This window comes from Anopheles stephensi, chromosome X (genome assembly GCF_013141755.1).
Source record: "Anopheles stephensi strain Indian chromosome X, UCI_ANSTEP_V1.0, whole genome shotgun sequence".
Lineage (NCBI taxonomy): Eukaryota > Metazoa > Arthropoda > Insecta > Diptera > Culicidae > Anopheles > Anopheles stephensi.
The window spans coordinates 8,916,728-8,944,408 of record NC_050201.1 but is presented as its reverse complement, the minus strand read 5'-3'; the positions used below and the strand labels follow the sequence as shown (position 1 = coordinate 8,944,408).

The 27,681-nt window shown below is 46.6% G+C and overlaps 3 protein-coding genes across 15 annotated transcripts; 1 reads left to right on the top strand and 2 right to left on the bottom strand.

The window, feature by feature from the left end:
- Nucleotides 1-115: 115 nt before the first annotated feature.
- Nucleotides 116-9,470, bottom strand: LOC118517498 (uncharacterized transmembrane protein DDB_G0289901). Of its 5 annotated transcripts, none has more exons than XM_036063709.1 (7): nucleotides 9,035-9,470; nucleotides 8,730-8,892; nucleotides 8,201-8,597; nucleotides 7,137-7,679; nucleotides 6,357-6,465; nucleotides 6,130-6,276; nucleotides 116-6,000 (listed from the first exon to the last, which is right to left on the bottom strand). In XM_036063709.1, exons 3-7 carry the CDS (start codon nucleotides 8,298-8,300, stop codon nucleotides 4,962-4,964), a joined length of 1,938 nt encoding a protein of 645 aa, XP_035919602.1. In that variant the 5' UTR covers nucleotides 8,301-8,597; nucleotides 8,730-8,892; nucleotides 9,035-9,470; the 3' UTR covers nucleotides 116-4,961. The 5 variants fall into 5 exon arrangements, with proteins under 5 accessions (XP_035919602.1, XP_035919599.1, XP_035919601.1 ...); XM_036063706.1 differs by having other exon boundaries at nucleotides 8,734-8,892; XM_036063708.1 differs by having other exon boundaries at nucleotides 8,808-8,892.
- A 558-nt stretch (nucleotides 9,471-10,028) lies between these two features.
- Nucleotides 10,029-20,174, bottom strand: LOC118517496 (membrane-associated progesterone receptor component 1-like). 8 transcript variants are annotated; one of them, XM_036063697.1, is made up of 4 exons: nucleotides 19,860-20,174; nucleotides 18,528-18,986; nucleotides 13,600-13,752; nucleotides 10,029-13,522 (listed from the first exon to the last, which is right to left on the bottom strand). In XM_036063697.1, exons 2-4 carry the CDS (start codon nucleotides 18,868-18,870, stop codon nucleotides 13,257-13,259), a joined length of 762 nt encoding a protein of 253 aa, XP_035919590.1. In that variant the 5' UTR covers nucleotides 18,871-18,986; nucleotides 19,860-20,174; the 3' UTR covers nucleotides 10,029-13,256. The 8 variants fall into 8 exon arrangements, with proteins under 8 accessions (XP_035919590.1, XP_035919586.1, XP_035919588.1 ...); XM_036063693.1 differs by having other exon boundaries at nucleotides 19,823-20,156; XM_036063695.1 differs by having other exon boundaries at nucleotides 18,528-18,983; nucleotides 19,823-20,149.
- Nucleotides 20,175-21,099: 925 nt separating this feature from the next.
- LOC118517497 (protein ILRUN) lies at nucleotides 21,100-24,052 on the top strand. 2 transcript variants are annotated; one of them, XM_036063702.1, is made up of 7 exons: nucleotides 21,100-21,225; nucleotides 21,366-21,542; nucleotides 21,618-21,720; nucleotides 21,827-21,946; nucleotides 22,067-22,320; nucleotides 22,402-22,526; nucleotides 22,613-24,052. In XM_036063702.1, exons 2-7 carry the CDS (start codon nucleotides 21,464-21,466, stop codon nucleotides 22,646-22,648), a joined length of 717 nt encoding a protein of 238 aa, XP_035919595.1. In that variant the 5' UTR covers nucleotides 21,100-21,225; nucleotides 21,366-21,463; the 3' UTR covers nucleotides 22,649-24,052. The 2 variants fall into 2 exon arrangements, with proteins under 2 accessions (XP_035919595.1, XP_035919596.1); XM_036063703.1 differs by having other exon boundaries at nucleotides 21,115-21,225; nucleotides 21,370-21,542.
- The last annotated feature ends 3,629 nt before the right edge of the window (nucleotides 24,053-27,681 follow it).

The following is a 27,681-nucleotide window of genomic DNA, read 5'->3' as shown; positions in this document are numbered from 1 at the left end:
TTAACTTATTGGAGAGATGGCGCCCGCTCACTCGTTCTCTTGCGCCAGATTGACGATACCTTGATCTTGAACAATATCAATCTTAAACAATAATACCCGTTGTTTGTTAAGCTTGTTTTTTTTTGTTTGTTTTTGCAATTCATTTTTGTGTGTTTTATTTTTCACTAATCCATAATAGATTTTACAACAGGCAGAGCGCGCGCGGAGTTTTCGTGTGCAAAGTATCGGTAGTATATATCGACAAAGATAAATGCGCCTTTTCCTAATTCCTCCTTCTTTTTTTGTTGTTGTTTCTTTTTACTTGTTTTGCTTCATATTTATCTAATAATTTAATTTAATTTAATAATAAAAAAACATAAATATTATACTTAAAAATTTTGACTAGCTATAGACAAATAAGTGGTATGAGTGATTATGGTCTTAATGATTAATGTATTTGTATCGTGTGTGTGTGTGTGTGTGTGTGTTTTTTTCTTATTGCGTCGCACAATGCTTTTTTCGCTTTTCTCCTTCACTTCACTTGCACTCACTTTTCTTCTTCTTCTTCTTCTTCTTCCTCTTCTCTGTTTTGTTGTTGTTGTTTGCGTGTGTGTGTCTGTGTTTTGCTTTTAAATATTTTATTCACATGTATATGTATGGGAAGGTTACAGCGCGAGCGAATATCGCACATAAAAGTAGACTTCCTTCCACCTTTTCTTCGCCCTCATCCACCCCCATCCAACCCCCCACCCCCTCTCTTAGGAAGGATAGAGAACGAAAGCAATAGTAAAGAGCCTCGAAACGCGTGTTTGGTTTTTTTTTCAACCACACGAAATTAGATGATGTTCTTGAGTGTCTGTGTGTGTGTGTGATTTGTCGAAATACAAACATTTTTAGTATTGCTTTTTCTTAAATATTTTCTTTGCGAGGGAGGGGCCGGGGGTCTTGGGTTTGATTTTTTAATCTGAACACACACATACATAATAACCACAGCACGACGACGACGACGACACACAAGGAGAAGGAGCGTGAAAAAAACAAAACCAAAACAGAAACACAAGAAAGGATAAAACAACTAGCTGCTGATGTGTGCATCCCCCTATCGTTTCACGCCCCCTTGGTTTCTTCTTTCTACCGCACAACAACAACAATTGCAGACTTTTTTTGTTTAAAGCAAAACACCCCCTATATATATGTATGTATTAATGTCTATACTATACTGGCTGATTTTGGTTTCTGTGTGTGTGTGTGTGTGTTTGTGGGTCGGGAGAAGGAGAACGAAGTGTTATGCACATTTCCATTCCAACTATCTCCCCCCTGCTCCTCTTTCCACACCTACCCAATCACTCTTTTTTCTTCCACTCCTTATCAGTAGGCTCAAATGATGCGTTAATGAATGATGCAGTACTGTGGTGTGTGTGTGTGCGAGAAGGACAATCCAATACCGATGACAATACACACCACACACTCCTTTTTATGCTAACATTTTACACGGCGCAATCCGCGGATTGTGCTTAAACTTTTTAATTTTTTTTTTGTCCTGGCTTTTAAAGTATTTAAGGTCGAGGGGATAGTGGGGGGAGATAGGGGAAAGGGGGATGGGAAAAACTGGCTGCACATACGACGATGCTGCAGTAAGAATTAGTAATGCCCTCGTTTGGTTTTGTGTCTGTGTGTGTGTGTTACTTTCTCTTTTTTTCACTTCGAAATCGAAAGGAGTGCGGCGCACCCTTCCTCCCATTTCCCTTCCTACTCGTTCCTTACTAATTTTTTTGTTTGTTTTCTTCTCGTGCTTTTCCCCCTTTTTCCTTCCTCCAAGGAGTGATTTGTTATGATTAATTATGGCCTGGTTTTTTGTTTTCTTGCACCTATTCGCTGTTGTGTGCGCTCGCTGTAAAAAGCCCACCCCAAAACGGAAGTAAGTAAAATAAAGGCTATATTGTGAGGGTGTGTGTGAGTGTGTGTTTAAAGACACAAAGCATCAACATAATATGTCTAGTTTCAGTTACAGGAAATTTTTCATTTTTCGACTGCAAATCACCACCCACAAAAACCGTTTCTTGTGCGCAAGTGTGTGTGTGTGTGGGGAAGGGGGTTGAAAAAAAACAAAAAGGGGGAAAATCACAGCAATTAGTATGTAAAGCCACTTAGCAATTTAGTCTCTTATTGGCGATTGTTGAAATGACCCCCCAAAGGTCATCCCACCTGTTTTAAAGCCCACAAAATGTACAAAGGCTAGTAGAGTGGGTAAGAATTATTACCAGTTAGAAGCGTGTATAATTGTTGTTACGTTACAGTGTTGCTCAGGTGATCAAAACAGAGTGGGGCTTCATGTTAACACACACACACAAACACAATGTATGGTTACTAGATAACAATGAGCAAATGAGGCCGCCACACACCACAGGCATGCCGGCGGCAACTTAAGAATAACGTAAAGGATACGAGCTTCACCACCAGGAACAATAATGCGTGTGTGTGGGTGTGCGACTTCCGGGGGATGCGCAGGTGGCTCTCCACCGTAAAGCTATGGAACAGCGCGGCGCAGACTCTTGACTTGCACACTATTCTAATGATAAAATGAGTTTTGGTTTTTTTTCTGATTGCGTTTTCATTGGAGTGTGTGTGTGTGTGTGTGTGTGTGTGTGTGTTACAATCAAAAGATTTTTAAAAACAAAACAAACAATCAAAAATCATTCTGAGATCCGTCTTTAGTAAACCGTTCCCCCACCTACTACTCTCTCACACTACCTTTTCCGTTCACCAGATACAGATGTTGACTAGGCGCCTTAGAAGCAAAACAAACGTGTCTACGCGTTTAAAACAATGTTGCGTTTTGTTTTACCACTTAAACGTGTCGACACCTGCTGTCCTGTTTGATGACCTGCTCAACATCGCACGTTTACAGCTAAAGAAAGTGGGGGGGGGGGGGGGAGGTGGGATGCGAACAAAGGGGTGGAGAAGATGGAGGAAAGGGAGATGGGTGCGGGGTAATTGATTTAATTTAATTTAATATGCTGCTCCACCTCCCCTCTCCCTCTCCCTCTTCCCCCGCTTCCATTTTTCCGCCAACCCCCTCCCTGGCTAACCTTTTCTAATCCCTTTGCCTTCTAAGCTTGACTGCTGTGCATTTACACACACTACTTCCTACTACCGCTACGACTATTACCACACTACTACTATACACTCTCTGCCTCCAACACATCCAACAATCTAAAGGTAAATATACGTAAACAACTAAAGCATATACATAAATATATGGATGGGGGGGGGGGGGGGGCGGGCTGGGAAATGATAATTGATGTTAAGGAAACGGGCTGCGTTTTTTACTACTTACTAATCACGGTGAAGCGCGTTAAGGAATTATCTGTTCTTTTTTTTATAATCTAGAATCGATTTTCGCAAATATTGGGCTTCCTTATTGCACGGCGTTACGTTTTGCAAATACACAGGTAAAACAAAAAATAAACCCCCCTTTCTTTTACAGTGTTCATGTGGTTTGCAACATTCAGTTCAAAAGGTGTGTGTGTGTGTGTGTGTTTAGCCAATCTCTCTTAGTTAGGAGAACGTGAATGGTGAGTGAGCTACCGGGAGGCTGCACGCCTCAATAAAATGAGGGCTCTGAGTGCGCTCTTGGCACTCACCGACGCACTCTTCGTCCTCAGTGGGTGCGGAGTTACCGGCAGGCCTTACCTCTCACATTGTGAGTGAGTGCAGTTGTCCTCTCTCCCCTTTAAAAAGCGCTACTTGACCCAACACACTAGGTAAAACATAAAAATATAGGTGTGCAATGGATATACAATGAAGAGAAAAGGAAACACATGCACTTCATAATTTAAATCCTGCCAGCAAATAAATAACTGATTTTACATAATAAAAAATAAACAAAAAAAATCACCTTGTGTTCCCCACCCCCCCCCCCCCCTTTCTGGTGCAAACACGTATTTCCCCACAGCATCTTCCCTTCTCCATACGGTGGTGTAGTTGCGGCGAGTGATAGTGGTGATAGTGATGAGTGTGGTGGGGTGGTGGCACATTGATTGCTCGTCGTACAGAAAGAACACACTAACAAACGCAAAGACAAAGCCATTACATGTTCACTGTTCACTTTCTCTAAACGCTTGCCCGTAAAGGGGTACACTTGAAATGTAAAATTCTAAACACGGGCTAAGGATGAGGATGAGACGTGGTGTGTGTGTGTGTGTGTGTCGCAGAACCTCACATCACTGTGCCTGTATGGGCGCTTCATAATACAAAAAAAGTATTATAAAAATTAAATTAAAAAAAAAAATCTGACGAACGTATGGAACTCTTTTCTCCCATAGTTTGTTCTCGCTAACTAACACAACCGTCGTGCTAGGCGTTTAAATAAGGGTATAATATAGGCAGACCGTGCGTACGTTTTTTTTTTTTGGGTTTTCCCATCGTTTGTGGGAAGCAAACGCTTGATTGAACCAAGGGTAAATGTAAATGGAACGAGTGCGTGTATCACAACACCATAAACACTGACCTATCCTTGTTCAATTGCATCTTTTTTTCCCCCCCTTGCTCGTCCTAACGTGTGATTCGCTCACATAAAACAAAACAAAAACATAGAAAATAAAATTAGCAACAAAATAGATTACTAGCAACTAAACACCGACAGTACCGGCGTGTGTACTGCTGGTTCCGCGACCGGTACCGTGTAAATAAATTGGTTCTAAGGAGGGTTGTTACACATTTATCACCTATCTTCCGCGGGCTATGGTTTGCTTTTGTTCTTGCTTTCTAATCTGGTGTTTGGTTAGCTACACACCATCCTACACCTTCCCGCGTTTGTTTCGTTTTGTGTGTGGGTGGCCTTTTTGTGGTAGTATAATGTGTGTAAGGAAGTAGCGGCAGCAGCTGTGCGGTTACACGATTAAAGGTTAAAAACTAGTAAGAAAACAGGTACGCTCTATAGCCAGTCAATACTTTCGCAACAGTAAATTCTTAAGTATCGGCTACGTCTCTTCGGCGTACAGCTGGCCAGCCGAGACCGACGCCGAGAGCACTGCGTTCTTATTGTTGTTGCCACCACTGCTGCCGGTGGTGGTAGCGCTCAGCTTCGACTCATTACCGGCAACGGCGGCGGATGAGACGACCAGCGCGATGCCAACATTCCCACCGGCGCTAACCAGCTCACCGGGAGCATTACTTCCACCATTACCACTCCCACCACCACCACCACCGCCGGGACCACCAACATTCCCACCGGTAACACTTTTCAGCGATATTCCACCCAGTACGGACGCGATCGCGACCGAAGTGAGCGAGGAGGATGCCGTATTGCTGTTCGCACCGCTACCACCACCACCAGTGCTCGAAACGACCGTTGGCAGCTGGTTTGCCTCCTGGCAAAGGTTAGCAGCGATCAGCTTCGGTGAGGTGGCGGGCGTTAGGATGCCGAGATTGTCGTACTTAATGTTGACCGGCGACACGCCGGCCGACACCGACGAGGTGCTGGAGAGGGAGCTGGAGGAGGGTGAGACGGGAAACACGGTTGCGGGTGGGATGACGGGCGAGGCAACCGTTGTGGGTGCCGCCGATGCCGCCGCCGCCGCCAGTACGAGCCCGCGGGGCACCTTACTGTGGGTGACCTGCGTTATAGTAAGTGTGGATGGACTAGTACACGTAGTGTTGGTGGTGGTTGCGTTTGTACCGATTTGACTAGATGCGATGGCGGCAGCGGTGGCGGCGGCGGCGACTGCTGTCACAATACTACTATTGCTGTTGCTGCTGCTGCTGCTGCTAGTGCTGCTGACGACGACGGTATTTGGGCTACCGCCGTTGCTCAGCGGAGGAGATTTGACCGGCGCGGAGATCAACGTGGCCGATGGCAGGGCGGGCGATGTGAGCGGTACGGCCGCCTGCAGGTTGGTCCCATCGACCGGTGACCCGTTCCGGGTGGCGGTCGCATGTACCAGCATGTTGTGATTTTTGAGCCGCTGAGCCGTCTTGTAGCTTTTGCCACAGTAGCATTTAAAGGCTTTACGAACCCGACTGTGCATTACAACACACACACATTCGAATAAGTAAAAGAAACAGAGAAAAAAAATATCATAATTAGAAATGTCTCTACGCGCCCACCGAACATACAACACCGGGTGTGCATACTCTCTGCATACGTACTTTCCATCTTTCTTGTGCCCATTCTTCGAATGGTACTTGATGCCGTTGACATTTTTGTACCGCTTTTTGCAGCCCGGCACCGGACAGGCGAACGGTTTTTCGTTCGAAGAGTTTATCCCACCACCACCGCCGGATGCAGAATGGCGCCTGCAAGCGTAGATTGAAAACGGTACGAATTTAAAATGTGCTAGCCTGGGAAGGGATGGCGGATGGATTAGAAGGCATACCGGCTTCCGTAGCGCATGATGAACTCGGAGCTAAACTCCTCCGTTGTCCAGGAATCGTTGCTGTCCTCGGATTCGGACACCATCATCTCGTCGTCATCCATTTCGCTTCCTTTACGCACACCGAAAGGGTAATAGAGATACACATTAGGTAAAGGTAAACGGAGGGGCGATTGGTGTGTGTGAGTGTTGAAAGGATCACGTGACCCCACAATACTGTTACAGGGCGCGCCACCCCAATGCACAGATTTATAGGATTAGCGATATAGGAGGGATTTTTTAAAAGCTAAAGATAAAAGCTTATTTAGAAAAGAATTAATTTGAAAATAAATTAAAGCAAAATTTTCAATAACACCTTCAGCCATTTGATTAATTTAAAACATTTTTTTTTTTTAACAATTGGTGCATAACGAACATATTAGAAAGAGGGGGTTCCCTTAAGATTCGTGCATTGTATGTAATAGATAATTTATATAAATTGATATTCAGTTTCATATGCATAAAAATGCAACAAAACACCTATGGAAAACAGCCAAAAACCGAAGCGATACCTTGTATCGAAAAAAAGTTGGTCCCAACTAGGCATTAATCCGCTTCACGGGTTATGTTTGTTGAGTATCACATTTCAACGTGACACTTGTTTGATGACCCCTCTCCCTCCCCCCCCCCCCCCCCCTCTCGAGTTTTTCCTCGAGGATGCCCACAAATTCAAGGTGGCACCCTCCTCCACCAACACAGCTCCCACCGCTCCCAACGACATCGCCTGTTACGTAACGCATTTACCTGTTGGCGTTGTGCTCCGGTTCGATGCCGATATGCTGTAGCTGTGATGTTTGATGGCAATTTTGCGCTTGAGATCGGTTGTGCCAACCGTTTGGTTGAGGTGATTTTTGGCCTGATCCAGCCCAACGCCGGTACCGCCGCCGGCCGGCCCCACCGAACCACCGTTCTGATGATCCGTGCTGCATCCGTTGGTGGTGGTAGCACCGGTTACGCCACCGCCACCACCACCATTGCTGCCGGCAATGGTACTGGAATTGGTGGTGGTGGTGGTGGCGGCGGTGGCGCCAGTCGCTGCAGCAGCGGCCGATCCGTGCTGGTGGTCCGCTGTTTGGTTGATTGATGCGGTTGCATTGGTCAACCGTACACCGGTACCGTTCGCTACCAGGGTGGGATTGGTTCGGTCGGTACCGTTGCTGGGAACGGCCACCGGTGAACCGAGTACACCATCGCGCCGGGTGTTATCCGTTACGAAGCGCAGTACGTAGCTGAGCGGAAGGCAGGTCGGCTGTGTCTTTTCCGTTACCTCCGGCGCTTGTGAGTCATCTGCAAGCAGAACGTGTAATGGGGCGTTAAAGAAGGAGGGATTTTTTTTTTTTCGGTCGTTCCCTGCAAGTTGCACAGGTGGCCGAATGCAATTTGGTCGATGCGACTTCACACATATGTAATACGCTGTGATCCTCTCTGTGTGTGTCTGTGTCTTATTACCGATGTCGGCGTATTGGTACTGCTGTTGGCCGTAATATTTATAGCAGAATACTGTTTTCCGGCAACAAGAGACTATTATTGTAAAACACAAAAAATTATCACTCACACACATACGAAGGGCGGGGGAGCAAATTCAAAACAAACGAATTGCATCATTAAATCAATATGGACAGTTTGTCCCGATCTCTTATAGTGTGTCACCCTCGCATCTGTCGCTTCTCTGCCCCCCCCCCCCCCACCACCCTACTATCTCTGCACCAATCTAATCAACTGCCACTCCCAACTGCACTACTCCCCCCCCCCCTCTCCTACTCCCTTACTAAATCAATCTTCGCCTTGGCCGATGCACCCGAACTTACCTATATGTGTGTTCTCTATGTGGTGTATTAGATCAGACAAGCTGGGGAAAATCTTCTCACAACCGTTGAATTTGCATACATTTATCAGAAACACAGCCATATTACGCAGGAAGGGTGGCCGCAGGAAGAATGGGGTGGGAAGGGGGGGAGGGTTTGGGGAGATTTGGAACTGGCGAAGCTGGTGTGTTCCGGTCGGGCTCGGGCAGCGCGCTCCTACAACACACTGGGGCTGCCTGATTCCAAGATGGTGACTGAAGAAGATACGCTTGTCGTATATGTGTGTCTATATATATCGCACACGTATATATACGTGCATACGCGGACAAGCCGTGTTCGCGTTATTCGTCGCTTTTCCTACGCCCCTTCCTTCTACTGCCCGATCCGTTGCAGCGCTGATCTGTTTATAAAAAGAAATTATGCAATCATCAGATAATTTCAGCGGTGTTGTTGTTCGGTGGGTTATGCTGTACACGGACCCACTATCCTTCCACTCTCTGTTAAATGCACACACAAACACACGCACACATACATACACACGTATCCATGCACAGCGCGGGCACACGCACAACACTTTACAGGTAGTGCGCGGGTGCGGGCACATACACACCTACACACACACACACGCGCATTTACGGTGAAGCTGCGGCAAAGGGTTCCATCATGTGGGAGGATACGGAGATTTTGTGTCGCTTCTGGTAGGAAGAGAAGCGGCTATGGTTCCGTTCTGTATTCTAGCCTTTCTAAATTTGTACAACAAAACACACACACGCACACACACACACACACGCACTCATCCACTTGCTTGTATATTAAAGAATATCCGGCTGGCGCTACCTCCGTAATACACGATTCGGCCTGTCCACTAGCACGGCTTGCTATGGACAACTTGCGGCTGCAATTCTCACATATTTCAGGCGTTCTTCTCCATTCGCCCGCTTTAAAATACTTCTGTCTCCTGCAGTGGCGTGATTACTGTGAATTAAGCCTCGCGTGCACCACGCACCCACACACACACACACACAACGCACCCAACTGCACACCGCAACGTAACGGGAGGTAATTAAAGGGGTTTTAGCTAGTTTATAACGGGCGGGTTCGAGAGTTGAAAGGTGCGCGCGCGTCCTGTTTTGTGGTGAAGCTTTGGTTTAGCGTAAGTTAAAGTTTATAAATGGCGGGTAATTTAAGTGCTTTTAAATTATACAATGTTTTACCCCGCCCACGACAGTTACAAACAGGGCCCGTATTTACTGCGCTACGTTTAGTTGCTATCGAGCCCGAACACTGTGTGCACATGAAGCGCACGAACTGTCAAAACGTGTATGTGTGTGTGTGTGTGTGTGTGTGTGTGTGTGTTTGTTGACAATATTTTGAATCTGTGGAGATGCAAACATCAACATATTGTACGCGTTATTTCGTCGCGTATCAGTAAATCACAATCACACAGCGCACAAATTGCTTTTTCAAACATAATTTTAAGCTGTTCGGAATAGACGCTACCAATACACTCCCGGGCTGTATTAGATTTGCAGTAAAATTTAAAAAAAAGGGAGTCAAAATTGTTTGACTGCTTCCCCGTTTGATGATTGGTAAAGAATTCAAAAGTGTAACAGCCATTTTTACTTACAACCGCCACACACTTTTCGCTTGCCGAGGGACGTCTCAACTCAATTTGGGAGCCACCTATGTTCATGTGAACGCCCCCCCCCCCCCCCCCCCCCCTCCTCTGTGAGCTGGATCGTCCGGTGCCATTCTTCTGACGTGACCGGCCAACCGGCGCCTGACGACTCTAATTCAACCGATGCATTCAAACAGCCATATTTCCTTTCGCTTTATTTATTACCAACACCCATCATATCACGAGCTTTATTCATGATACCACTTTTTATGCACAAAACAATATCCGGGATACCTAAAATATCGAGCTCTAAGTATAGTTGTGGCTGTGTTTTTTTTTTAATATTTTTATTCTTAACAAACTGAACCACTAGAAGGTCTATTGCCGGGAGATAATAATAATAATAAAAATGCAACAAATCTTACCCCGTGTTGCATTTATAAAAAAAAAAAAACCTCCACCAAATCCGTCTAAAGATTAGCCAGTTACAGCTTCCATGCAGCTCTATCTTTCTTTTACTGCTCTCTGTAACAATAATCAATTCATTTTGCTTCGTCGTTACACACACCTCCTTTCCATACCCTTGGCTAGCCGCTTGTCCTTATTTCTTGTAACCATTTGCCTTTCCTTTCAATGCTGTAAGAGCTTTTCACTGCAGAGCGTTGCAGGTGCATTCTTGTCCTTATCTGTTCTGCATTTGACTTTATATAGTTTACGTTCCCTCGGGGTTTTAGGGGGTGGGGGGATGAAGGTTTCGTGCTTTTCTTTTACCACCCCCACTTAGCTCATTTATCAAAATGTTACAAATTCAATGAATTTGAAAAATCACAACACTTTGTGCATTTTCTTGAATAAATCCCGTTCCTCAACCTTTTCACTCTGCGGAGGAAGTCCTCTGCAGCACACGACAACGAATGGGGTTAAAGTGCCAACATGTTTGCGCTTAGTACAATTGCGTGTAACATCGAGACATATGTTAAAGCTATGTTAATATGCTAAAAAAAGATATCACACGCACACACACACCGACACACGCACATATAGCTAAGCCATTTTAATGTAAAAAACCAAATATATATAACAAAACCACATTCACCTTAATTTACCAAAAATGTCTTTTCATTCCTGTATATGCTGACACCTAAGGTCAGTAAGTACAACTCTGGTTTTTGTTCTCGTTTCAATAATAAGTCGAAAGATTTTACAAAGCGAAAATCAACTGATATCGAACCGGGCGTTGAAGAAATTATTGAAATTAATACATACGTGGATCATTAGAAGGGAAGATGTGACAACAATCTTCGCCAGATGATGTTTAACCCCCAAGAACATTTCTCATAGTCTTCCAATTCTTTCCCCCTCGTTCAGATTCGCATCTACACAGCGTCCGTGCTACCTGCGGACCAGTACTATTCGTTACTCCCGTACACATTATGCAGTGTTATATTTTCTTTAGCCCACTCAAATTAATGAGCACCACATCCACAAAAGATAAACATTATATATATAAAAAAAAACGATATACAGACGCAATAAAGACGAAGCGAAAATGGAGTTTAAAAACAAATGGAAAAAAATCACCGAAGATGCACTGATACTCGTCCTCCCCTTTCGCGATGGTACTTCGAGGCATACACGCAAGGAGCCCATCAAGGATCACTTAAGGCCGGGATGATGACACGGCACCGGACCCACTCAACCCACTCAACTTCTACAGGTATATACTCAAGTCAAGAAAGACGGGCACGTCTCTTCGAGGTGGTACTGCCCTAAAACGAGAAGCAGCGTCTCGGGTTGATGTTCGGCCGTGAAAACAAAAAGAGATGAGAAACCTGCACAGAATGGTCAGGACCTAAGCCTATACGCAACTACTTTTTTTGTTGTTGTTGGAAAATTGAAGCATCTGACGTAAAACGACAAAACCATATCTAAAGAAACCCCCCAAACGCTCACAAATGCCCCACTTAAAATTAAACAATTGACAATTGCTCTTCTTCTAGGGCAATCGACATGCCGCGTGAACGAAAGAAAAAAAACTAGGACATCTGACTGGATCGGTTTGTGAAGTGCCCCTCCCTCCCCCCTTTTCTCTCTCCCTACCTATTTTCTGCTCTTTTTTCCTTACTGTACAAACTTTCTTTATTGCACGAGTGTGCTTGTATATATATCTCTATCTCTATATCTGTAAGTTCCGACTTGGATTCCCAATCCTGTGGCGCCGAAGCAGCCTCTCCCCCCGGAGTCCCTGGTGAGCCAAAGGCTGGTCCTGAAGTGGTTTCTGTCCCATCCTGCTCCTGTAAAGATCCGAAAGGCTACTATCAGCAGGCTTATATCGCCATTTGTGGGAGGCTCAACTTGGTTGCGCAAGCCACCGTTGCGATCAATTCCGTTACAAAGGATTCCAGCACACGCTTCAGTTCTCATAATGAAGGATATTATCGTATCTCTTTATAGTCCGAATGATTCAATAAGGTATTAAAAGAAAAGTGTATGGTGGGCGTTACGCGCCACCTACGTAACAGCCGTTACCGCGGGGGGGGGGGTTTAGCCCAAAATCCGAAGATGAGCTTCGGAGAAACGAAGGACAATGTAAGGTTGAAGGTATGAAGGAAATAAATTGTAATCACTCTAAAGCGAAAACCATCGGCAGGTCAAACCCTAATTTTGTTCCAAGCAAATAATCGCGCGGCACTTTCTCTATGTATATATATGTTTGTGTGTGTGTGTGTTTTGTGATTAAACAGATGTTGTTGATGAATTGAATGGTGGAATAATACCTCCTAAGCTTGCCTTACCCACCCGGGTAATGATCAACGAGCCTAAACTATAAGTAACGCATTCCCCGTGCTACAGTGCAACTGATACGCCGAGCGGAAAGGGAATGGAGGTGCAGGAGGGGCGTAAGCTTCAGAATCCAAACATGTCGCAAATCGAATGCTGATCGTAACGCAACCGTTCCCCGATGGACATGCTATTAGTGTAAGGCCGATCGTTGTTCTCGCTGCTTCCCGGACTGTCATCGCTATCATATGCTTTGTTGTGCCCTCCTATTGCTGCTGCCGTTGTACTACTGCTGTTACTGCTACTACTACTACTTCTACTACTGCTGCTACCCTGTGGATGTGCGCTGTCACTAGGACTAGGCGACAGCTGCTGGAATTCTTTCTGCTGCGTCGTTCGCTTTGCCCTGCGGCGCAACGATGCGTCCGCACTTCCGGCAACGCTATCCAGCTCAGTGTAGCAGCACACGTTTGCGTCACGGTCGGTTAACGCTTGGTCAGGCTTCTGGTGGCGGTGATTTAGTTGATGCGAATGGGTTTGTTGCTGCAACCGGTGCTGCCGTTGCATTTGGCTGTTGACTTTCATGCGGTTGGCAAGCATATCGTCAATCAGCGTATCGGGCTGCAACGGTGAACATTTCTTTACGGGCAGGGGGGATCGTCACTCGGCTTTCGGCTTGTCCGACTCGGTACCGTCCGCTGATGCTGCGCCATCACCCGGTGCCTTACTGTCGACGCTCGGTTCTTTCTCGTGCGGTGACGATGATGGTGCATCCGCAGCGCCGGAGGAGGTTGATCCTTCCGCGGTTTGCGTCGCCGTACGCTTCCGCACCTCAGAACTGTCCGTAGGTGTATCTTCATCCTCGTCGGAGTAGTTTGTCGGCTTTTCACCCGGTCTTAGCAAACGTCCGACGAGATAGTACTTTTCTGTGAAATCGTAACGCAACGTTGCAAATAAGTTGGTGCCGGTGCCGGATACCCCGAACGCTCCAACGGATGCTTACCCTTGAATTGCATTTCCCATTCGCGCATCGATTCCATCTCGTGCGAGTTGAGATCGCTCAGGTCGTCATACTCATCGCTAATCGAGCTGGTGATTTGGAATGTAGCCAGCCCGCGAGACGCATCACGGCCACCGAATACTGCGTACGTTCCACCTACAACCGGCCAGAAGGGAAGAGAAGACCCCCGTAAAAGCAATCAATATTTCACCTACGCCCCAGTGGCTACAACTAACACACTCGCTATTGATCGATGTTAATTTCGTGGAAAACAAAAAACACGGAAAAAGAATCCTGGGCGCCCCGGCTGCACCCAACAAGACATTTCATCATGCTCTCGCGGCTCTTATCAGGCGAGCAAGGGTGTTAATAAGATGCAAGCGTTACAACAGCGTTCCACCAGTGTGGCTTGTGGGGGAGACAGACAGGTAAAGGCAAATAACACAACAAGCGTAATACGCGTAATTACGCTCCAGCTGCTTCTTGGCGCACGGTCGGACAGATTCACCAACAAGCAGCTTCAGATTCCAGGAACTTGTGACGATAGGTTGCAAGATTTTAACGACTATTTTAATACTTTGGCTGCTAGTAGCGGAAAGGCTTATCAATTCCAAGACTTCTGAATATCAAACTGATGTTGAATCATCCAAACACGTATCATTCGCGGCATGAATATTTGTGGACTCAACCTGAGAAAGAAAAGGCATATTTGGGCGAAGGATTCTTATCGCCTTCATTCGGCTTGGTTTGATGGTAATGTATCCAGTAATCAGAGTGTGAGAAGGCACTGGAATGCCCGCGTGCCTAACCGGTCTTACTACAGCCTAGAGACGACGACGCAGGAATCAGTCGAACGAGAGTTTTCGCGTATCTTCAGATATTGGTAGTTTGGCTCACCACGTGCCACCTGTAGTTACAAACCGGTAGTCATCACGCGTTTCCTTAAAATTGAGCTCGATCGTAGAAAAGGATTAGGTTAGCGACGAACAACATGATCGCTGTTTTGTTCGATATATTGCTTTGACCCCTGATCAGAAAATTCTTGACACGAAATCAGACATATTTGATAGAACTTCATCTTCTTCTTTCTTGGCACTACAACCTCGAGAGGTCCCGCGGCCTGCCATTTCTGGCTTTCTGTGACTTGATTTTAGCCGTAGAAAAGTAGTCAGCCTTACGTCGGGGGAGGCGGGTCTGGATGAGATTTGAAACCCGGTCTTGTCGTGTGAAGACCGGCGCCTTTATCGCCTCGACCCACCGGACCTCGGCCCCCCGTTCTATTGATAGAACGAATCAGATGCAATTGATCTAATCACAATACTGTGCGCCAATACTCCTTTTTGGGCCTGTCTGTACTGCCTTTCTGGATTTAGTCAACCGGTAGCTAGCTGTCTATCCATCTACGTATGGCAAGACAGTCATATTGGGTGTTTGATATACGCAGCGATTTTGCAAACAGTACTTGTAAGGTCCGATGATAGACAACAGGGTCATCACCAACGGGAGAGCAGCGCTAGACAAGGGCGACAGGCTGTGTGCGATGGTGACGATCGACGTAAGGAATGCGTTCAACACGACGAACTGGACAGCGATTGGGGAAGCTCTGCAGAGAAGGAACAAGCCACGGTACCTCCAGCACGCTCCACCATGAGATGGATGAAGGATTGGTCTCGCCACCGGTGACGGCTGGTGTTCCGCAGGTGTTACGACGACCTTCTTCGGCTGGAGCTGTTTGAGGGTCCACTACGAGCGGGTGGACACACGATCGCCACTACGGAGTCGCTGAAGTACCTCAGGGTGGAGCTCTGCCGCAAACAGCACCATGACCGGCATCACGAATGCCTTTTCCGTCCTCATGCCGAACAACTGTGGCCCGAAGAGCAGCCCCCGGTAAACGTCGGGAACAGCATCGTCCGTTACGCAGCCCCGGTGCGGGGGATGGAAGCTTCTACAGCGAACACACCGCACAGGAGTACTCCGAGTAGCCTGCGCCTTCCAAACGGTTTCCTACGATGCCGCCTACAGCATCCCGCTAGTCCTTCTCCAAGAGGAGGACATTTGCTGCCACGACGAAAAGTCAGCGAGGGGAGGTACAGCCCCAGACATACGAGGACGGCAACGTGAGGAGACGAAGCGGGACTGGCAGCAACAGTGGACCGCAGGAGTAGAATACCCGCGATCGCCTGGTTTGAGGATGAAGAGATGAATCCCGGACCTATCGACAACACAGGGGCACCGCACACACGACCCTGCATGAGACATAGGCTTCTGGGTCCGCTACGCAGGCCAAATGTCACAATGAATCCCACATAACCCAGCTCAAAGCGTCTTATTCTTAGAGGCGGTAGAGGCGACAACGGGACCGATCTTCATACGGCAGCTCTGAAGTGCAAATCCCATCCGGACCGTTCCCCCAGTTGTGAGGATTGATTGACTATCCAACTACTTGGATAGGGATAGTGGACTTCTTCTTCTTCTTCTTTGGCACTACAACCTCGAAAGGTCTCTCGGCCTGCCATTTCTGGCTTTCTGTGACTTATTTTTACCCGTAGTAAAGTAGTCAGCCTTACACACGGGGAGGTCTGGATGGGATGTGAACCCCGGCCCTGCCGTGTGAAGATCGGCGCCGCTGTCGCCACGGCCACCGGACTACCCCGTGGACTATCCATCATTAACTCTTAATAATCATCCAGGAATGGCAGGTATGGCCTTAAGAGGACATTAGGCCAATAAGAGAGAGAGAAGATATTAAACTTAAAGTATACCGCAGAATGGCATAACGAGACTAAATATTTGAAATGTCTCTTACCGGTACAATTCTAGAGGGTTTTTGCTATGTACATTCTGCTCCAAAGTAACAGCCGTGTACTACCCGATAACTTATCAGTGCCAATTGCAGTCATTTCATTCGGGTTGTCTTATTTTCTCTCGATTTACTGAAGCGCAGGCAGAAAAAAAAGTTTGTGTTCTCAATTGATTTGAGCAAAAGAAAAAACAAGTTTCGCGGGGAGGACAGATTGTCACCGTAAACGGCCTCTGTTACATTCGCTTGGGTAGCGTCAAGGCCAAGGCCTAGTTCATCAGCAGTGAAATTGGATCCGTTCACATCACGAAATCACGACGTCGAGAGTGACGCGTCGCACGATGATGGTGCACAAAATCATTCCCAATGCGACCCCGAACCACGGTGGAAGCAATGGAACGGTGAGTCCCCAAAATTGTCAAGCTAATTCGCACCGTGTAATCGTAACATTCGCGGGTCCGGTCCCGTGTGCTTTTAATGGAAGCGATATTTGACGACAAACGTCTTATCACTCTCCAGGCTCACCATTGCTTTGCAAACGAGCAAACAGTGGGGCAAAAGATAGGTGTTTCAGTACCGTCATCATTAGCCGGCATTAGTTTTGGGGTTACGCGTCCATGATCTATGCGCTACTAACCGATGGCATACAGATTAATCGTCCATGATCTCTCCCTCTCTCTCTTTTTCGTCTTCTCCAGACAAGGCTTGCATGCATGCACAGTCAGTCCGTGATGCATGCCGCTTGTCTCGATAAACTGTGAATGATAAGTGACTGACGCTGGGCAAAGCGGACAGGCGACGGTCTATCTTAACCGTGGTAACGATAACGAGACGGCACTAACAGTATTTCGCCTTTAGTAGATTCCCGTCCGACCGGTTATCGGTTTCACCTACCGATTGGGGCTCATGGTGGGGGGGGGGGTAGCTGTTTTGCTACCACTACACGCCTTTAATCGTGCCAGAACCTTAAAAATTAGCAAATAAACATCTGTATCGAAATGTGACTGTTTTTGAGGGATAATCTAGAACAACCCGTAGCGGTGGCCCCCAAAAACACACAACTGCAGCAGTAGCAAACGGTTCCGCACCTTGCATAACCAATCGCCTAATCGAGCTAGGGTGGTGTTCAAGAGCCCCGTCTGTGGGCTGCTGATAGCAGAAACCTCATCACAGCGGAGAAACACACACCAAAGGGATGAATGTGTGTTTCATTTCAGGTGTGCTGCTGCGATATCAGCGTGAAGGTGGTGTTTCTTCCCCCCCCGGAACAATGTAAACATATCAACAACCTCCCTTATATGCGGCAAGGTTTTACAACTCTTAGAAAATCGTAGAAAAACCAATTACTAGCAAATAACACAATATCTTCCTATTTAGTGTAACGAACCGATTAGGTCATGCCTAGTACGGGGCGGGTATTCGACAACCCCACGATAGGAGCTGCGTTTGATCAACCTTTTAGAAAATTCATACAAAAAGCAATTTAAACACACCTAATGCGCATTTTGGTAACGATACCGGTGTTTCACAACGGCGCGGGAACGGGGTTATCGATTCCCGTACTAACGCGTGTCTAGTCGTAGCAGGGACCTACTATTCCAGTAACATTACGAGGATAAGCCTCGTATATGGGGCACTTAATAACCTAGCAGGTCGTTCAAGCAAGAAGATGTAAGAGCATTTTGTTTTATGGTCATACATCTGTTACAAAAAAAAAAGCAGCAATGTGTAGCATATGTGACGACGGGTATGGCTGTGTTAATTGAAACAACTGCAGAACAACAAAAAAGCTGTCGCGTCACATCGCCCTTGGCCAGCAAAGTTTGCTTTGCTTCTTGATTCGTTTTTATCCTTCTGGATAACGCTTTTTCAATCGCAACTGATGTTTTCGATGAATTTGAAATGATGAGGGAGGAGGAGAATGGGGGGAGGGGGTCTTTGAGAAAATGCTCGACCTTGCACGATAGACCACAAACTCGATCCACGCTGGGCTGGTCGTTTTCGTAGCGCACACAATTGCAAGACCGCTTCGCCATCAGACCCGCGCACAGAATTTTAAAGCATTCATGAGCTGCAAAACCAATGCGATGCAAATGTTGAACCGTCGCGACTTGGAAATTGCCCTTACCTGGACCGTAGAAAGCCTTGCCCTTGGTCACATCGTACACGTTACCGTTGACGGCGGTTAGTACGCGCCCGTCCGGTTGCGTACCGTCGTAGTGCTTCAGCTCGGCGACGGTAAAGTCGCGGCGCAATCGGGGCAGCTCGGGCGGCGGCGGGGGCAGTGTTGCCGGCGGCTGGCGGCTTTTGCTGATCTTGTACAGCAGGAAGGAGATGATGCCGACCAGCGCCAGGTTGACCGGGCTGCTGACGATTTCGTACACGATGTCGTACAGCAGGCTGCCGGACGATGATGGCTGGTCGTCCATGGTTGGGGGCGCTGATGAAGCAACAGTTTCCGGACCGGACATGGCCCCGAGAAGAAACGATTTCTGCTCTTAACGATTTGTTGTCTGTGTGTGTGTGTGTTAGCTGTTGTTGCTGCTGCTGGTGCTGCTGCTGCTGGTTATGTTGATCGGAATGTCTGCTGCGATTACGATGCCGGGTGTGGATGAAACAAAGCGGAAAAAGAGAGAGACGATGTGAATGAGATGCGTATGTTATGGCAGAAGTAAAACAGAAGAGCACAGTCGAACTATTCGGAGTTGATTGGTGTGGTGGCCTTAAGGGGTCACTTGAGTTTTCACTCTAGCGCTTCCCTTTTGCTCACGGTGCCATGCAAGTGTTACGAGCCCTAGGGTGGTACGGGAAGGAAGGGAGGGGATTGTGGCGATCACGCACGACTGAACATCGCATACGCGCGCACACACACACACACACATACACAGAGACACACACTTGCATTTGGCCAATTTCGATTTGATGGCAACAAACGCCGTGGTGGCCGCGAAGAAACACAACCGTCGTGGACGATAGTGTGAGCGAGCGAGGCGACAATCCGTGTTGCGTTTTGCGCGTGTAATTCTGCTTCCTTCTTCCTCTTTCGTAACACAGCGGGGATAGACGCGCTTCTCGCTCGTGGCTGAACCACCCCGAATGATGAAGCGATTCCACTGGGGCAACGTAACGTGTAAAAAAAACGCTCCGGACCTGTCTCGGGCGAGAATCGAAGCGTGTTCGGCTTGGGTAGTTGAAATAAAGTACCATATTTTTCATTTTAACAACGTAATAGACGCAAAGGCACGACTGCCACAATCCCTTGGTATGCAACCGGTGGTGGTGGTGTGCAGAGGGAGGTGGATGGAGGCGGGAAAGGGAAAAGGCACTGGTGGCGTGGAATGGATGGAGATGCGTTCCGGAATGATGGGGCCGTTTGTTGATAGTGTTCGCGTATCGTGCCGCGACGATGATTTCTTTCCGAACCTTTGCTAATCACCTCGCACACCGTATTGAAACGTACACTTCCGCGTGTCAGTGTGCGTAACTGATGCTTCTCGCGAATGCAACCAAACTGCATCCGCCGACGACGATTTTGGGAATGACGGCACCGTTCTGCGGTACGGCGTACACCAACCTAACTAGCTAATTACGCGTTGAAGCGCTGAAACGTGCACACGCACAGCCTGTTCACACCGCGTACGACCAACAACTTCACTCTCTCAGCACACAACGCCACTTTCGCGGAGTTGTGAGGCCCTCGTTTTCTTTTATCTTTCCGCGATTGAAACGGCGCTCTCGCAATGAAGCGGCACAGTGGTACGCCGTCGGACCGACTACAGTGACAAGCGTGGCACAGTGTCGCTCGACGATGCGTTTCGGATAATGAGCGATTTTGCAAATTTGCGTTCCACGAGCAGCACGTAATTCGGTGAGCTTTTGAGCTCGCAGGAAAAATTAAAGCATTCGATCCTTTCGCGAGACTGGTCTGGCTATTGGATCTCACTCATTCAATAGAGCTTCGTAATTTGGTGCGCAAAAGACAAAACATCAACAACGAGCATCAGTCAGCACTACTCAACATTACACCTAATTTAAGCGATGCAGCGTTGTACGTAACTTCATATCCCTTTATATCCCTCTTATACGTGTTAATTTTGGTTGGAATAATTCCGAAATTTCGCTATCAAAGCGATTAGACAAAAGTTTCACATTGAGGGGAAAACTGAATTCGACTCGACCTATTTAGCTTTTCTATCTTTTATTTTAGCATTTTCTGTCAGAAAGGGGGGGAGAAGAAATTTTGACAGCGTAATTCCGCAATTATTCCAACAAAAATTACCACGTGTAATAGATCTATTATGCAAGACTTTTATCTCTTCAAGTTGTTCTGTGGCTCTACTACCTTTAAAGGTTTCGGCTTCATCGGCTGTGTGCGAGATGACGATTCGTACGGGATTCGATACCCGGTTCTATCACGTGAATGCTCGTTGCTGGAGTTTTGTCTTTTTCGCACCAAGTCAGGAACGTCTGTTGAGTGAGAGAGATGCAGAACCACAATTGCTTTTAGAAGATAATTGACAGCGGCAATTGTCACGGTGTTGAATGTGTTCGATATTATATTAATTTTATCTTTTTTTCATATGTTAAAATAGAAAGAATAGTACTTTTATGCCACAAGTTTATTAATTTATAAATTTAAATTAAAACCCACCAGTGACATTTCGTTAACACCCCTGCATTTGGGTGAAGGAATGCATTTGACAGTTGTCATCGTTAGCTGTCATCCGCTGTGGCCTCATACGTTCCATCACAGTAGTGCTCCTATTTTGTTGTATTTTGTTTCGCATAAAGAAGCGATCCCGTACTCTCCCGTGTGCTGAATAATTGTGAGTATCAAGCGCGATTTTACGTGTTCCTCGGTCGGTCGGTGCTGGCGTGGAAAACCCACCTTTTCCCACACATGCCCACGGGTAGCCGACGCTGCAAAGATTGAAGTTCACCATCAACAATCAATCCGTACAATCAGCAAGAAAGCGCCGCTGGTCGAACACCTCTAGCACATTCGCGTTCCGACGTGTTTCGCTTTGCGATTTCGTACAATCATCCTCAACCGCTGCAAGCAACATGGATCACACGGGCCAGGACGCACCGAATCAACTTCCTCCAGACGATATAGAGCAAAACTTTTTAACCCAGTTTAGCTGTAAGTACCGTTCGCCAGCGGATGCTGAGCTAGTTGGAATGCGGTGGAAAATGTTTCATTGTCCTTTGTTTGCAGCGATGGTCACGACGGACAAGGCTGACCTGATTCAGCAGTTTCAATCGATTGGGGGAAACGTAAATGATTCGACGGCAAACTTCTTCCTGGATATGACCAATTGGTAAGCAGTTTGTAGAGAGAGAAAAAAAAAAGAAGCAAAAACAGCTCCCCAACCAAGTTCCATTGACTCGATGCTATATTTAAAACGCGAAACCATCCCCCCACAGGAACCTCCAGGCGGCAGTGGGGTGCTACTTTGACTTTATGTCCCAAAACCGACAACCCTCGATGAAGCTGCTGAACGATATCACGGTAGGAAAGGGCGAAAAAATCACACCGAGCACAGCGTGAGTTTTGCAAACTTTTATCATCGAACAAAACCACTCCACCGGAAAGAAGAGGGGACCATCAGTTAGCTTCATTTTCGTCTTGTTTTGCTTTGCTTCCAATTTTCATTCTGGGTGCAGCATTAAGCTTACCTGGCTGCTGCAGAACAATGGCGATATCGCGTGGCCAAACGGGTCCTACGTAGGCTTGCGTCGAAACCCTAACATGATGGAGGAAAACATTGCGCTGACGTACGAGGATCTCAAGTACTACGTCCCCTCGATACCACCGAATGATACCGTGTCAGTTTCGGTACAGCTCGTCAGCCCATCCAATGTGGGACTGTTTGAGACTGTATGGTCCATCTACACACCGAGCGGTGTTAGCTTTGGTGGTAAGCATTTTATGATGCTTGCGAAAATGAAAAAAAAAAAATGTTTTCTTCCGGCCTGATTTTATCGGTTCCCTTCTGCAGATAATATCATCTCAAGGATCGAGGTAAGCTTGGATGGAACAATGGCTGTTACACAACAATTTTCCAATCTCCAAACGGAATCCGCCAGCGAAGCTAACCCGCAACAAAACACAACGGAGGGACAGGTACGTTGCGGTACATAGCAGGTTTGCCAAAAAAAAAAAAAACAAACTTTCTTCTAACCTCTATATGTTTAATTTTATTTTTCTAGTCGAACGAGCTGGACGATAGTGAGATGTGGGGATAGCTAACAAAATACCGCATCAGCAAGTGTACAGAAGATCGTAATTTCCTTTTCGTCAAGTACTTTTTAAGTTTAATTACCCCTTTTGCCCGTTGTTATTATTAGAGTATTGTCTTCGTGTGTTCGACGCTTCAACGAACGGTTGTGATTTGTGCGCATCAATATTTGCGAACAGCTTTTCATAGTTCTCGTTTGGCACAACTTACATTATTTACTGTTACCCCATTTATGAGGGTAACTAATAGGGATGTTAGGGCTTGTATAAACTCTCACCAAGTGCTAGTTAAAAATCAACACTCTCCCCACTTTCCCCGTCATTATTCATAATCCCGTGTTGGCTACTGATAATCAGTCCTGTCCCATATTGTTTGCCTTGGTGCTAAACAAGCTCAACAAGTTTTGGGACATTTTAATGTGTTTTTTAACTTTTATTAATTGGAAAAAAGTTTAATCAAAGCAGGAAAACAAGTAAGCTAACGAACAACAAAGCGATTTGAGTACGAAGCTAATCTGTATCTATAATCTACAGATTAACGTTTTAGCGTCGTAAGGACAGATTATCAGAATTGCTTCCTCTTCCATTGACACTAACTTCAAAGTCCAAAAGATTTTTTATAGCTTTCTACGTAGGGTTCCCTGTCGTACAATTTGCCGATAGCCCCGTTTTGACTTTCCCTCTTCGTGCCAGCAGCTGGCACCGCTCATAATATGTGGTTTGCTCTGTAGGAAAAAAAAAGTCTAGTAAGCTAATGTTTTAGCAGCAGCAAAAGAGTTTTTAACACCAAAATAAGGAAGGCAGAGAAATGCTCTCTCGCCTCCCCTAATCAGCCCGGACTATGACTGAAAAAAGCACCATAATAGTAGTAGTAGTTCTGCTTTCTTCTTTTTTAGCACTATAATTTCAGGAGGTTTTCTTAGCCTGCTGATATCTGGCTTCCTACGCTTGATACTAAACCCCCAGCGGAATAGTCAGTGTCAGCACGCGTGGGGGAACGGTCCGGATGGGATTCGATAGTCCAATCCTGCCCGGATCAAAGCTCAGTGTTCAGTGGTGGCGGTAGAACCAAACACCCAACAAACAAATCGATAAATAACGTTTTCTCATTTGTCGTTTATCTGTTTCAAGGCTTGCAATTAACACGAACAAAACATCTCATTACTTCACTGAATTCATTGTGGGAGCAACAGACATAACAGGCGGGCATATCGAAGAAACAGAAAAGAAATATAACTGGCAGTTAACACACACACACCATACGTTGAAGGGAAAGGAGTCTTAGAAGAAGAAGCTTGCTGTAATCAGAAACCGCCAGGCCTGAGTGCAGATTAGCGAAGAAAGACCTGGAGACTGGGAGGCAGAAGAAAAGCAAGATGAAGCGTTACCGCCCGTTTGAAGCGTTCGTTGAAGCCCGCACCAAAATTTTTAGCATTAAATTTAACTTGGCGCATGATTGAATCACTCTGTAATTCACTCCTGTTTGCCTTTTTTGGCGTTCTTAAAAATAATCAATTCAAACCTTTGAATCGTTAAATCAAAGACTTAATTTATTACGCCGCTCGTACTGTGAAGCCACGATGAACTAAATTGAATTTGTCGTTGAACACACACACAAAACTCACACCTACATAAGAATCAGCAACTTATTGATCAAGTTAATCACACAAACAACACACACGGACACGGCTAGGGAAAGTCCTGTTAAGGGATAGTAGGCAAAAGGGATTGTGATGCTTGTTATACTTCGTTCCCTCGGCACCTGTATAAGCGCTGTATAAGTGTGCCTAATAATGTTAATGTTCGTTGCGTGTTTCCCCTTTTTTCGGTTTTTCGGATCAGCAAACAACAAATTAAGTCCCGATTATCAAAATTGCCGAACGCGTGATCTCACAACAATGATCGTACACTGAAAAGTCTGATTTACATACATCACTCACCCACACACACACATACAAAGCACAGAGGATACTAAGAGGGTGATACTAAGACTAGCAAGTGACGGACAACTCAAGCGCCAGTCATCGGTAGCTGTTCGGATACCGTGATTGTGCACGGATGGGACGGAGGATTCAGTATGGAAGTTGTCCTGCATAGCGTAGCGTGTTCCGTCACTGATAAGTTAGATTTCAACGTTCTGTTACTAGTGTTGGGTCAGGTAGCTCTTTCTAAAGAGGAAAGCACAGCTGCGCTCGTGTGAGAGGTGAGCTACCTCCCGGAGGTCGGTGAGTGCGTAGAGTGCGCTCAGTGCACTCATTTTATAGCGGTGAAGCTTCCCGGTGTAGCTCTCGAGCTCTCGACCCAATGCACTACAACTGGTGGGATAACGTTGCGACAAAGAACAAATGTAACAAACTTAAACGAAAAGATGAAACTGATTGTGAAGCGAAGCGCCAATATCTGTGTAATATGGGTTAGTGTGTAAGCGAACGGGAGGATAGAATTTTGATAATGTTTAGATTTACTGCAGCCGGGAGATGCCATAAAGCACGATCGATATCGGGTTAGGAAGTTATTCATATTCGCGAATGGGGAGGGCGTGTGTTTTTGTTTGTTTGTTTGTTTGTTTGTTGTTTAATAACAATCTTACCTTTTTAGGTACATTGTACTCGTTTCCAAAGTTAATTAATATTTGCTGCTCCTACCATTTGAGGGGGGTTTAAATAAAACCAGGAACACTTTTTCATATCATTTTGTACATTTCATTTTTCACCCAATACCGCCTAACGGGTGCCCGGCAGTGTGTAAAACCGTAGCACAGACACACACACACACACACACGACCGGAAACGTAGGTGCAGCGAGAAGGTGTTGCTTGCTTGGGCTCTCTTGGCGCAAGGCGATTTATCTAACCCGTATCGGGATGTAAGTATTGAGGCGCAGTTAAAGCGGGAACGTTCGTTGCTTATTCGAGAGAGATGAACAGAAAAAAAACATGGCAGCAGGTACGAAAAAATGGCGGCTGTTTTAGAAAAAGCGTTCACGAGGGTTGGGGAATGGCAGGCGCGCAAAAGTTTGGCCAACATGGTTCGGGGTACAGGTGCCAACAGGATTGTCGAAACGGGTCACAGTAGGCCAGGCCAGTTTACGGGATGGGACCGGGCCTCCGAGAAGCTTTAGCGAGAGCGGCTCTGTACGTGTGAACGAAATCGATGAAAGATGAAAGATTGTGCGATACCGTTTTTACCTCAGGGCTTTAGCATAAATCCCAGCCACACAGTGCCTTTGAGTTGCTAAAGAAATCGTATAGTAAGGAACGTTTCTTCTTTACCTTTCCTACTGCATCCGAATATGAATTTGTGAAAGTGCGTGTCCGAAAAAAAACTGATGGCGGCCGGGAAGCAGGAAATGCATCAAACTATTACTGAGATGTGGGATATCATTCCCATAAGCAAGAAGCGAGAATAGGCTAGAGTGCAGCAATTGCAGAGGTACTAAGGTGTTGAATATCGTCTACAAGATTTTGCTCCCTAATGCTACGATATCGACTTGTCCAATACGTTGAGGAGATAGTTGGAAACTATCAGAGAGGATTCTGAAACGGAAAATCAACCATTGACCACAGATCTTCACGGTGCGGCAAATCTTGGAGAAGATGGCGGAATCCCGGCCAAGCTTACCAGGCTTAAAAATGGCAATGGCCAACATCACATGCCAGGTGAAGGTCACCAATACTGTGCTTCCGAGTCGTGCTCTTCCGTGAAGCAAAGCACTTGGAGAGATTGGGTGACAGTCGTGCCCCTGATGTCGAAGCCCACGTTTCGCTTGACACCTGCCAGAGCGTTGTTAAACAGTAGCCAGAAGAGTTCGTCTCCTTGCCTCATTCCGACAGCATATTCGACACTCTCACCTTGCACTACACACCGTCCATGGTAGTCCCCCAACAACCGTACAATATTCGCAGGGAAACCGTAATGCCGCATGATCATGCCTTGAAGTCGAACACAGGTGGTGCGTGGAAGTCTGGTGCCCCCGGCACTTCTGGAGGATCTGCCATAGAGTGAAGAATTCGTCGGTCATAGATTTCCCTCCAACAAATCCAGCTTCCGTAGCATCCGACGAAATCTATACAGGGCGCAAGTCACCAGAAGCGTATGGGGGACAGGATCGTGTAGACAGCATTCAGGACTGTGATGGCTCGGAAGTTAGCATAATCTAGGCTATCGCCCTTCTTGTACACTGGGTGAATGACACTTAGCTTCCACTCCTGACAATTAGGCGAAATATGTCCGCGGCAAGTCTCTCCGGGTGCATCTTGAACAGTTCTGCCAGCCGATTGGTGAGATATCAGCTGACTTCATCCAAGGATGGCGGGGGCACTTCGTCATTGTCATGCTGGCTGTTGTAGTGCTGCTGTCCTTTGCTTTCTGCGCCTACTCCATTGTTTGCTGCATCTGCTCCGTTCAGGTGTCTGTTGACTGAGATAGCCGATAACGCTTCCCGAAGCGGCCAATCGTGAAGTCCCTCGCCACATCAGCTTGCCTCAGCCGGATCTGTATTGAGCCTTGAGCGTAGGCTGATAGCGCAGTGTATCGACATTTGCTCCTCTGTAGGAGTCCTCCGTATTTGCTCCTCCGAATGTCGATAATATCCGAGAAGTGCCTTCCATCGATGAGAACGTGGTCGATCTGGGAATATAACTGCTGTGTCGATCTCCAGGAGTAGCCGGAACCGCGACTGCATGCAGGAAAAAGGAGTCGCGAACCTGTCGTGTGCTTGGAAGTCTTGAAGTGCTACTATTCCCAAGCGTCGGGTCCTCACTTCGTCCGTGAGAATGCGAGTGCTTCCAGATGCTGTAAGGGATCTGCAGTTCCATAGCTTGGGTCTGTATATTGGATCCCGATTTGAAATTTCTAGGTTTCTATGCATTGCATACAACCTCCCGTCTCGTCGGAGGGCCTTCGCTTCTTAGCTGTTTAAAGTCCCGTAGGAAGCCAGGATAGTGATGCTGTCACCTGGTATTGTCTCGGCGTTTCCCTGGTGATGTCGGTGTTCTTCGTCTCCCTTTGTGCCCCTGGGAGAACATGTGGCAGTGTTCCTG